This window comes from Telmatherina bonti (genome assembly GCF_933228915.1).
Source record: "Telmatherina bonti genome assembly, chromosome: 20".
NCBI classification, from domain to species: domain Eukaryota; kingdom Metazoa; phylum Chordata; class Actinopteri; order Atheriniformes; family Telmatherinidae; genus Telmatherina; species Telmatherina bonti.
The window spans coordinates 12,899,961-12,910,912 of NC_136618.1; the positions used below are offsets into that span (position 1 = coordinate 12,899,961).

General features: G+C 39.6%; 1 protein-coding gene across 4 annotated transcripts in view; it reads left to right on the forward strand.

The window, feature by feature from the left end:
* Nucleotides 1-10,952, forward strand: part of ctnnd2a (catenin (cadherin-associated protein), delta 2a) — a gene marked incomplete at both ends in the record, with an annotated part of 230,044 nt that overhangs the window by 112,498 nt on the left and 106,594 nt on the right. For 2 of the 4 annotated variants that reach the window (XM_079259472.1, XM_079259473.1), the window contains one exon: nt 9,894-10,266. In XM_079259472.1, coding sequence (XP_079115598.1) covers nt 9,894-10,266 — 373 coding nt within the window. The remainder of the gene's footprint in view (nt 1-9,893; nt 10,267-10,952) is intronic. The other 2 variants (XM_079259474.1, XM_079259475.1) reach the window with 1 other exon arrangement.

The following is a 10,952-nucleotide window of genomic DNA, read 5'->3' on the forward strand; positions in this document are numbered from 1 at the left end:
AACACAAAATAGAAGTAATAACTCCATTGAATTAAAAATCAGACTCTAACAGTGCTCTTAGCTTAAGAATTATTCAATGTCTTACTGCAGCTTTTAGCCCTCTTCCATCTGGAGACACTAATAAACTAACATGTCCTTCATCTGAAGAAGAGAAAACACTCGGACAGTTAGATCAGGCTGAAAACACAGCGAGGCTTTCATCTGTTCAGGTGTCATTGGCACTTTTGTTTAGTTCTCTTTCACTTCACTGGTATTTTTATAAACCGTGTTGCCACTGCAATCCAAACGCATTGAGAAAGAGCCTAAAGGAAGAGTTGCTATAGATGCTCTGTGAGTGTTTGTAACTCCCCAAACATCTCACATGCACACACCCTGCTTACTGCTATCAATTCCCTGCACATACCATTTGTAGCATCAGTGTGTGTCACTGTGATTTTTGTGTCGCGCATGTGTGCAGGCAGTAACGTGTGTATTTCTTCGATGAAACCAGGCCAGCACCCCAGAGGACTGCAGGTTAATATGGCCTATTTTAAGCGATTATTCCTGCTTGGCCACAGTGTCTCTAATGCACACATTCATTCACATCATTTGCATGCATTACACTGGAAAAGATTTTTTTTTTCAGTAACTCTCTCTGTGCTTTACTTTAATTTTTTCTTTTACTTTCTTGTTATTCCCGATGCTGCCTCTGATGATTTTAGTCTGCCATGCTCTCGTTTTTGCTTCAGACTTATTTTACCTCCCATTATTGTTCCATCTTTTTCTTCTTATCCCTTTGTTCGTTCTCATTGTCTTTGTACATCCCCTCCTCGTGTCATGGAAGCTATTAATGACTCTGACCACTGGGAGTAGCAGCATCCCTGAATGGATGTGGCTCTTTTTCTCTTTAATAGCTTCACATTAGACCTGCAATAGCTCAGGTAACAACAGTAAAACTGGGAGGTTTCAGTGCTTCTGCTATCTGTCAGGAGCCTTTACTAGCAAGGTTGAGCAATTGGTGTTGATGGGATGTTTATGTATTTATAACTCTCTCTCCAGTATCTTTCAGAGGAGCCAGGTACCAATTCTCCAACTGTCTGTTCCTATTAAATCACAATTAAACTAAAATATAAGCAGAACAAGAATGCCAAATAGTTATTTTTCCTTTTAGAGCCTGACAGATAATATGCACGTTGAAGATTGTAAATGGGTGGTTAATGAGTGTGTTTGGAGAATAGTTTTCTCTTTTTTGTCAATGGAAATTCTTTTTGAGTTCATTTAACTCTGAAGCACTATAAATGACAGACATGGACTTTTTATTTAAAAAGTATAAAACGTTCCTGCACACACTTCTTCATTAGCTTTCTGGACTAAGTATTTGCAGTTCTAAGACCAAGGGATCAACTCCCTTAAGTAAGTGCAAGTGTATATATGTGTGTGTGTTATGATGTTTCTCCAAAGCAGGATTATTTCTTTGCTTGGATTTGCAGCAGCCCCGTGGTGCTGGTTCCCCTCACCAGAGTGCTTGTGCACACGCAAGATGGAGAAAGAAACATTAGGATAATTTTTTTTCTTATCGTAAACCATTTCACCATTCGGGTCTCCCTTGATAAATCATCTGCTTTCACTCTGTAATGAGAGCTGACATTTTAATAAGGGAGGGGAGGCAGAACAAAGAGGGCAAAGGAGAAAAGGGATGAAAGAGCCAAAGACAGGAGTGACACAAAAATGACTCCTTTTTGAGAAGACAAGGTGTATGTTTTCCACCATATATCTTCTGTACAGAAGGCATGAAGAGTTCAGGGCTAAAGAGCAACAGATCACTGAAATGAAAGAAGCTGCAGAAACGGCTCATGTTCATCTGGTACATGTCCTCCTTTGTGTAAAAGTGGTTATACAAATGAGCTTGGTATATTTGCATACACACATGCGAGTTTTACTCAATGTACAGCAGCGGCTGCTTTTTCTTCTTGCTCCTCTTGTTTTTATTTTGTTTTACTACTATTATTGACTTTTCACAATAAGGACATGGTCCCCATTTGCAGTTCTTGAATACAACTAGAAAAGCAACCGGAGCGCAGACCTCCACCAAGCTGCTACCTTCCACTGCTATTGTAATTTTCCAGCCTGTGTTCTAGTCCTACGTTCATTTTGTATGTATACACTATTAGATTTCTAGATGTTATTGATAATCCACAGCATCTTGGCTGCATTGTGGTGTTTGCTGCATGCTCATATCTTAATTTGTTCTCTTGCAGTGAAGTCCTACGATCCCTTATTTTTTACAGTTTCTGATTGTAGTATCCAGAGTTTTCCTGAACTCCAGCTCAAACTCTCGTAAAAGCTGTTGGGAACTTTTTTTTTTTTTCTTTGGCCAAACACCCTGACCCCGACCTATATACATGTATACAGAGAATGGCCTTATCTCCCAATAATAAAGCATTCTATAAAAATTCCTGGATCCGGATGGTGATCTGGATCACTCCCAAAATTTAATGGAATCTAAGTTGGACCAAAGCTCATTTTCTGGGGCCAAAAAAATAAAAGATAAAAAAAAAAATCGAACCCTTTATGGAGCAAGTGACTATTTTTGATCACTTTGTTTTCTTTTATAGTCAGCATGAAACTTTTCTTTTTTTTTTTTTTTTGTTAATGTAACAAAATGGAGGTCTTGGTACATACCAGAAGGATAATTTTAGGTTCAAATTTCTAATTTCAAAGGATTTCATTGAGTGCTCTATAAAAGGTTAAATAGTTTTTGCATTAAGCTGTTTTGTGCTACAAACACACAGCAAAAACATAACCACCTTGGCAGTGCTAACCATTGATTTGACGTATTTAGTTCTTTAAAGAGAATGAAATAATGTGCATTTTGTAAATAAACACAAAAAAACAACAAATACTAGCTTTTACCCTTCCATTAATAACAGATTTAATGGTTCCATATTATGGAAAATTCACTTTCTAAAGATTTTCCAACAGGCATATGTGTCCCCATAGCCTTTCTATGACACTTAAAAATGAGAAAATTCTGTCGCCTCTTTTACTTGCTCGCTCCACTTCCGTTTGTGACCTCATGAAGGGAAATAACCACTGCAGGCCACTGACCTGCCCCCGGTTAGTTGAGCCTGCCCTCAAAAATCACAGAGCGGGCAACAACAAAAGCTATATCCTCTCCCTGAGAAAGTCTGGAGTGGGCATGGAAAGGCTCTGCTCATGAACATTTAATGGTTCAGACATAGAAACAGCTTGTTCTCAGTAGAACTCACCAGAGTGGTTTTCAGAATGGCTGATGTTAAGGATGACGGATGAATTTAGGAGTAACACACCTTGAAAACCTGAAAGCAATATTACATTGTTAAAAAAAAAAAAAAAAAAAAAGTTATGGGGCGTTAAAAAATTCAGACCACCTCATCACAGTCAGAATCTGAGTTTTTACTGCTACTCATTAGAGAATCCATTTGAAGCAGTTCAGGCATATCAGATAGACGACTGCTGATCACAGTCCTAATACTGCGACAGACTTTTGTTGTCCATGTCAGTTGTCTGCTAAAGCATTTTGCAAGAAGCAGTTTGGGTTATTTGGCATAACACTTTGGTCAAATGGACTTCAACCAAGGAAATCCAAGCAGTTTATAGTGGCCAAAAAAGACTTGTATAACATTTGAAAAATTAGTTACTACTTCAGGAAATTATTTAAATTAAAGTTCACTTTTCTTTTTCCTTTTCCTCCTTTTTTGTTTCATGGTTTATTTTTTGGAAAATGACAGACTTGCATGTCACCTGTCTTTTTTTATGTAAAAACCATTGCCTGAAAGTAAATAAATAAGTAAATAAACAAATAAACTTTCCCAGATAAAACATGTTTGGGCTATGTGGGAGTGTTGCAACCAAAACCCAGCCACATGTCCCACATGGAAATTCCCACATTCTGTAGTAGTAGTAGTAGTAGTAGAAGTAGTAGAAGTAGTAGTAGAAGTAGTAGAAGTAGTAGTAGAAGTAGTAGAAGTAAAAGACGTAAAAGTAAAATTCAGTCAACTTTTCCCAAATTTCTCACTGCAAGTGTGTCCAGGTCAGCTCCTCCTATTTGGACCATTTCTGGCCTGCACAACTCTTACTGTAATCCATGTCCAGGCTGACAACATACATTTTCACCACATGTGGCCCACAAGACACTTGACATAACCCACTATTTGTTTACTCTTCCTTGTAATGGGATGTTTCCTCCATTTTTAACACGTTTACTAGAATAATAATTGCATTGGTAACCTACGATATCCTACCACCGCCAAATCTCCAATGAAATTATTGTTTTTGTGTAAGTTCAATAAAGATAGGGTATTTAAAGAAGCCTAGAATAAATGTAGGGAGAACAAAGCAAGTTAAAACTGGTAAATGCAGCATCTCAGCAAGTATCAAAGGAAAAACTCCTCAGAAGTCGGTTTTTAGACCGAATGCATACAGTACTTTTGCACTTAATAAAAGGGACTGAATTTCATATTGAATCCACATGACTTACACTGAAGCTTAAACCTGTACAGTATTTACAGTGAGGTTTTGCTGAGACCTCAGAAAGCCTAATTACCAGCTCAACACATCTGACTTACTACACAGATCAGCACTTCCCCCTCTTAGGAAAACATATGGCATTTCCTGAATGTAATTTTAAGTCACCCCACAATACTCTCAAAAGAAAGACTAGAAACTTTTAAGTGCATGCACACACCAGTACCCACAAATATGAGCACAAAGCATGGAGACAGACATGCACGTAGTTATACACTTCTTCTCCTGTCTTGCTTTATATAATTAGCATATCTCTATAATGTATTCATAACCATTGAAAGAAATATTAATTTGTTTTAGTCCTCTGAGATAATGCTGATCTTTAGTCAGTACAAAAGAAGCACAGACTGTTTCCAAATTTAATCAGGAGGCTTTGATAAGCATTGTTTTAAAAGTATTATATATATTACAGATTTAACATCTACCATTCATTCTTCCATATTTTGCATTTAGTGTCTGCATTTCCCAGTTGTTTTCTCATTGTTTACCACCCTAACACATATACATAATTGTGACATAATGGTTAAAAAAGGACCACTTCATGTCTTGATTCTTAATTTGTGGTTTACTAGACTGAGTTTATATTAACTATTTCTATTACAATTATTTTTAAACCCTCCACTCTTCCTCTCAATCTTTCTTTTATAGGTAACTGAAAACTGAAAGGGCATAAGGAAAACAGTGTCTATTTGTGTGCCAAAATAACCAATAGGCACATGTTATGCTAATGTGTTTTATAATGACGTCTGTAGTCAAAGAAGCACAAAAAGTGGCATTCCCTGCAGTTCAGAAGCAATATCCTTTGCCAAAGAGAATACTCCTTTCATGCTAGCTGATGCTTTATAACGTGCACCAACTATATGAGAATCGTCCCAGAAAGCTTTATTTGAGAAATTTAAATGTATTTGACGTGGCAGATTCAATTTTATCACCAATAAGTGAAAGCAACACAAGTGACATGACAGAGCAGTAGTTTTAGGAAGCATGTTTTCACTTTTTTCATGTAGTTGTTGTGGAAGTTTGATAAAACTATATTTAGATTTTTAGAATTAGTCAAAATTAGATCTTTTATAAACTATAATGTATAAACTTTTACAGAATGAGCCCAGCCAATGTTTCACTTTATAGATCTGCCAAGTTAAACCCAGATCCATTTCTTCCACTTCAGATACTCTAGACTAATTTGCATCTTTGTACTTGTCAGGGCGTCCATGGTTAGGAGAGCCCCAAGTCGTAAAAATAAGCAAATAAATGGATAAATAAGGAAATAAATAAACCCATCTCTCTGAGACTCACAGCCTGAACATTTTGGCAGCAGCCACTGGCCCGGAGCCCTAACTGTGTAAGTGGGATGTTCTGAAAACGACATGGCACTCTGACTTATAGGCAGACACATCCCACAGCTTCAGCTCTTTAAAGTGTTGAACACCTGATTGTGAAACTTCCAAGCGAGAACATTGTTGGCGTGTGCACGTGTATTTGCATGTGGATCTCTCAGAGCTTCTAGCTCAGGCGCATCAAGAGCTGTGTGTTGGCCAGGAGGCTCTCCCAGGGATAAACAGAAGGAGAAAGTAATCCTTACTCCCCTACACATCCAAACGGAGTGTGTGTTAGCCTTGGCAAGTGCAGTGTACTTCATCCATGGCTACTCCAGGCAAGGTTGTGTGTGTGTATGTTGTCAAATTACCTCCAAGCACTATAAAAATATGTGTTACAAGCATGCGTACTCTGCACATGTCAATCACTTGCACATTTAGAAATCTGCGTTTGTGTGCTTGTGGTGTTTGAGTGTGTGTGTGTATGAGTGAGATGTAGACTGTACTGAAGGGCTTTGTGTAATCGTGCTGAGCAGCGGAGCGTGTCGAGAGAGAGAGAGGACATGTCCTCGGCTCTGATCACATAGTCTACCACAGCCACAATAGACGGGGAGAGGGGAAGAGATAGACAGACAGACAGACAGACAGAGGGGTGTTAGGGAAGAAAGGCAGAGGAAGACATGAAATGAATTGGTGATGGAGAGAGAATGTCAGAGCGAAAGGAGGAAAAAAAGAAGAGCAGAGCATGAGAGGAAGTCACAGTAAAAGACAGAGGGCAGTATTTCAAAGGGGAGCTTACCAAAGAGATACGTGTGGAAGGAAAGATGGATGGATGTAAAAACAAAGTGGACATAAAGAAGTAAAAAAAAAAGACAAAAGGGCAAGTGAAGGGAGTGTGACAGAGACGGAGTACAACTAAACAAAAAGGAAAGAAGAGATGATGGAATGAAAAGTTGGGATAGATGTAGAAAGCTTGAAGAATTGGCTTGATCCCCTTTTATTTTCTTTTTTTTCCTCCCCTCTCTTCTCTTCCTCTATCACTTACATATTCAGCAAGGGCTTCCTAGCCGCAGAAGCCCACAGAAAAATGCTCCCCGCTCTAAGCAAGGCGGCCCCTCAGCTGACTGGCTAATTGCAGAGGTATCACTGTGTCAAATGACTAATAGAGTTTCCCTTCCTGTCGCTAATCTGCCGGCAGGAGCACAGCCACGATTTGTTTACTCTACGCCCAAGCAAGGGAATACAAAGACACACCCGCCTTTTTATTTCCTCTCAAACACAATTTCATGGTGCCAGAGCATTAGGTGTGAGAGGTGTTAATGGAACACATGTGTGTCTCTGTCTCTTGGTAGATGCACTTACACACACACACACACACACACACACACATGCCACAGTTCATGATATAAATTTCATGAGGCTGCAGAGTGAATTTGTCTCATGTTGATTCTTCTTGCAAATTCTCAAGCTTCAAAATGTGATTCCTTCCAAAGACTAAATCGCAGTTTGACTTGATACAACTTAAAGAAGGGAGTACAAGGATGCACACTGAGGCGTATAGATAAAAATCAGGACTTCCGGTGCGTCTTCCTGGTGAATACAGCTTTACCAGATGACTCTCTGGTCAAGTAAACTTCCAGGGAATTTAACTGTTTGAGTTCTGCATGTTTATTTACTTTTTAATTTGTTTTTGTTGGCATTAGTTCCTTTGATTAATGATTTTAAAATAGTTGTATTTAGATGGATATATTACAAGTCTGCTGTGATGGACTGGTGACCTGTCCGGGGTGTACCTGCCTCTCATCTGCTAATTGCTGGGACAGGAACTGGACTAAGCAGTATAGAAAATGAATAAATAAACTGCAAATCTCCACCATTGTACATATTTAAAACTGTTATTTTTATTCACTCATTATATTTGCCTCTGGCTTTTATGAAACATGTTTTTCATGCAATTTCATTTTCATTTCATTTCAAAGAGATGTACAAACACAATAACTAAAGGTTCTGCTCACAGAATTACCATAGCAACAGTTAATTTATTGGAAGTGGACAGCATTTTCATAGCTGTCAGAAAGACTGGATGAAACGTTTAATTGATACAATAAAAAAAAAAGTTAAGAAGCAAAATAAAGGGATGAATGAAAACAGTAAATTGACAGGATGCTTTCAGAGATGTCTTCATCTCTCCGTATCATCTCTGCTTTTCTTTCCTTTCTCCCTTTCCTCTTTCAGCTTGTAACCAAGATTACTGCTGTGCACTGGTCACAGCACAAGCTATGAAATAGTTTGACATGCCACTTTTGTGTGTGTGTGTGTGTGTGTGTGAGAGAGAGAGAGAGAGAGAGAGAGAGAGAGATAGAAAAAGTTTTTTCCGTCTCTGCTTTTTTTTTCCTGCTCTTCTTCCACCCTTTATTTTGCTCAGAGGTTGGTTCGATGTGGGTGTCAAGTCTCTCGGTGAGTGCACACTGACACTGGTAGTGTTAGCCTGAAGCCCCGGCTACTAATGAGACATTCAGAAGGACAGACTCACCAAAGACACGATTTAAAAAGCATCGAGAAGACAGAGCTTTGCTTCTGATGGGAGTAACTTGCTTCATTACCTTCCTTTACCCTTCTTCCCCTTCCCTGCTATTGGTTGGTTTTTTGCTCCAAACTGTCCCACTTTTTTTTTTCTTTTTCCAGCTGGTTCACTTTATATATTTGCAGTATCAATGGAAAAGCACATGCCCCCTTCATCCTCTTGGGCACCCCATGACGGAGTCTGAATTTCTTTTTCATTTTTTTCCCCTTTATACTGTCTGGTTGGCAAAGGATTTTTGTTAACCTGATTTCAAAGTCAGGAAGGAAAAATATGCTAATGTAGTTTAATCATTGAAAAGGCTCCTCATGTTATTACCACTGGGCCAAATAATAAGAATTTCAAGTGGAGCTTTGGTGGATGATTTTTTAAGGGATGGTTTAATCGCCCTCATTTGCCATATAGACAAAGCAAGCCAGATGTGTGTGTGAGAGATATAGAGGAAGAGAGAGAGAGAGAGAAGTGAAAAAGAGGGGATAAGAGGGTTGTGAAGGTCAAGTAAATGCCAGCACTTGAGGCAGTGCTAAAGAGCAAGTTTGTCATTCACATAATGATGAGACACTCAGCGTCAGCTCACACTCACTCACACAACTTAAATGGCTGTTTGTTTTTGTGTGTTGTTGTTTCTTTATTTCATTTTATCCAGAAGCTTATTTTATAAATCATGTGTGTATGTTGAATGATAAAATGCATGGCAGTGTGTATGTATATGTGGCGCGTGTGTGTGTGTGTGTGTGTGTGTGTGTGTGCGCGCGTGTGTGTGTGTGTGTGTGTGTGTGTGTGTGTGTGTGTGTGTGTGTGTGTGTGTGTGTGCGCGCTCTCAGTGGACGTAGGTTGGACAGCCATGTTTTAAAGGTTGTTTCTGTTGCTGATTGGAGACACATTGGCTTGTGTTAAAGCACCAGTCAATCACATGGCTCCAGATCGATTCGCCGCCGTGAATTACCACTTACTTCCTGTGGAACAGGTTTATAGCGTTTTTGCATGGATGTGTTTCAGTTTACATACAACTTGGCCGTAAAGACAGATGTGCCCCTCCAAGCCATCTGTAGTAGTGTTTTTTACAGCCAGATAAACGAGATCCCCAGACCCACATTAGTACGTTGACGCATCTCCGATCTATTGCAGCAGGGGATGAGGTGGCAGCTAGGATCCCCGTCCAGGCTCATCACATCCCCAAGCCAAAACCTATTAGACATACAAGATGTTCTGAACTTTTTTCAGAACATTTCTTTCCTTTTAGCTCACATGCTGCCAAATAATTGCCACATTGGAGGAATGTTGTTGGCATGACATGTTTTAGTAATAATTCTGATGTAATCATGGACTTGAGGTCACTTATGTAGCCATACAGAGCTGTTTTTTTACAACCACTTTTTCTGCATCTGCATTTCTCTTCTCCTGTTCTTGTCTTCATGCCCTTTCTTCCTCTCCTCCGCTCTCCTCTGTAGACCTGATCATGCGTGTCCATAACCAGGTCCGTGACCTAAGTTATGTCCTCTGTCCCTACTTTCCCACCATAGCACCCTCCTCCCCTGGTGTCGACTCCGCCCCTTTGCAGCGCACAGGAAGTCACGGCACTGGGTCAGGAAGCTACAGCCGTGGCGGGACCAACAACTATGCCACAGTGGGGCCTGGATACACCTCAAGCGGAGGTAGTGGAGATGTATATGGCTCAGATCCGTATGTGGCAGATCCCTACCGTACCCTGCAATACTGCCCGTCCGTGGTGGAATCTCCCTACAGCAAGTCTGGGCCAGCCCTGCCGCCGGAAGGCACCCTGCAGCGCTCACCTTCCATCGACTCCATTCAAAAAGACCCGAGGTAAGATGAAAGCAGTGGATTTGAGCGTGTTGTGTGCCCCTATATGAGTTGATGCTTGTATATACTTTATTGTGGTTTATTGAACCACAATATGCACAAAATCATGGAGCACAGAATGCTTAAAGGCACTTTGCAAGGACAAGTGGGACAATCAAGTGATGCATTGATGTGTGAGGAGAATGCATAAGTTTGTAGTGTGTTGAAATGGTCCGTCATTCAGCCCGCAGAATTTGTTGCATGATCTTGGCTTACAGCAGCTATGGAACTGATCTGCAACCCTGCTTTGTTGTTGCATTCTTTTTATATGTTTAATTTAGTATTTGAAGACTTTATTAAGAGTGTTGTAAAATTTTTTCAATATAAGTTGCCATACAAAACAAATTGCAAAATGGGGAAATGCATTATTATCTGACAGTAAGCCAGGACTGGATGAACCAGTGGCATTTTCTGATCATGCAATAGAAGTGATCACTTCTTGCTCTGACTGCAGCTTGAAGCGCTTTTGCAGCAGCTCATGGAGAGAAAACTACATATTCTGTTACCAAAAGTCTTCTGTACCACCAGAAAAGTTGCTAACTTTATAGGTTCTCTAGAAGGGTCTGAAAAAATGCTAAGTTTAGTGCCAATGTTGTTAAGTTTTACATATATATATATATATATATATATATATATATATATATATATAT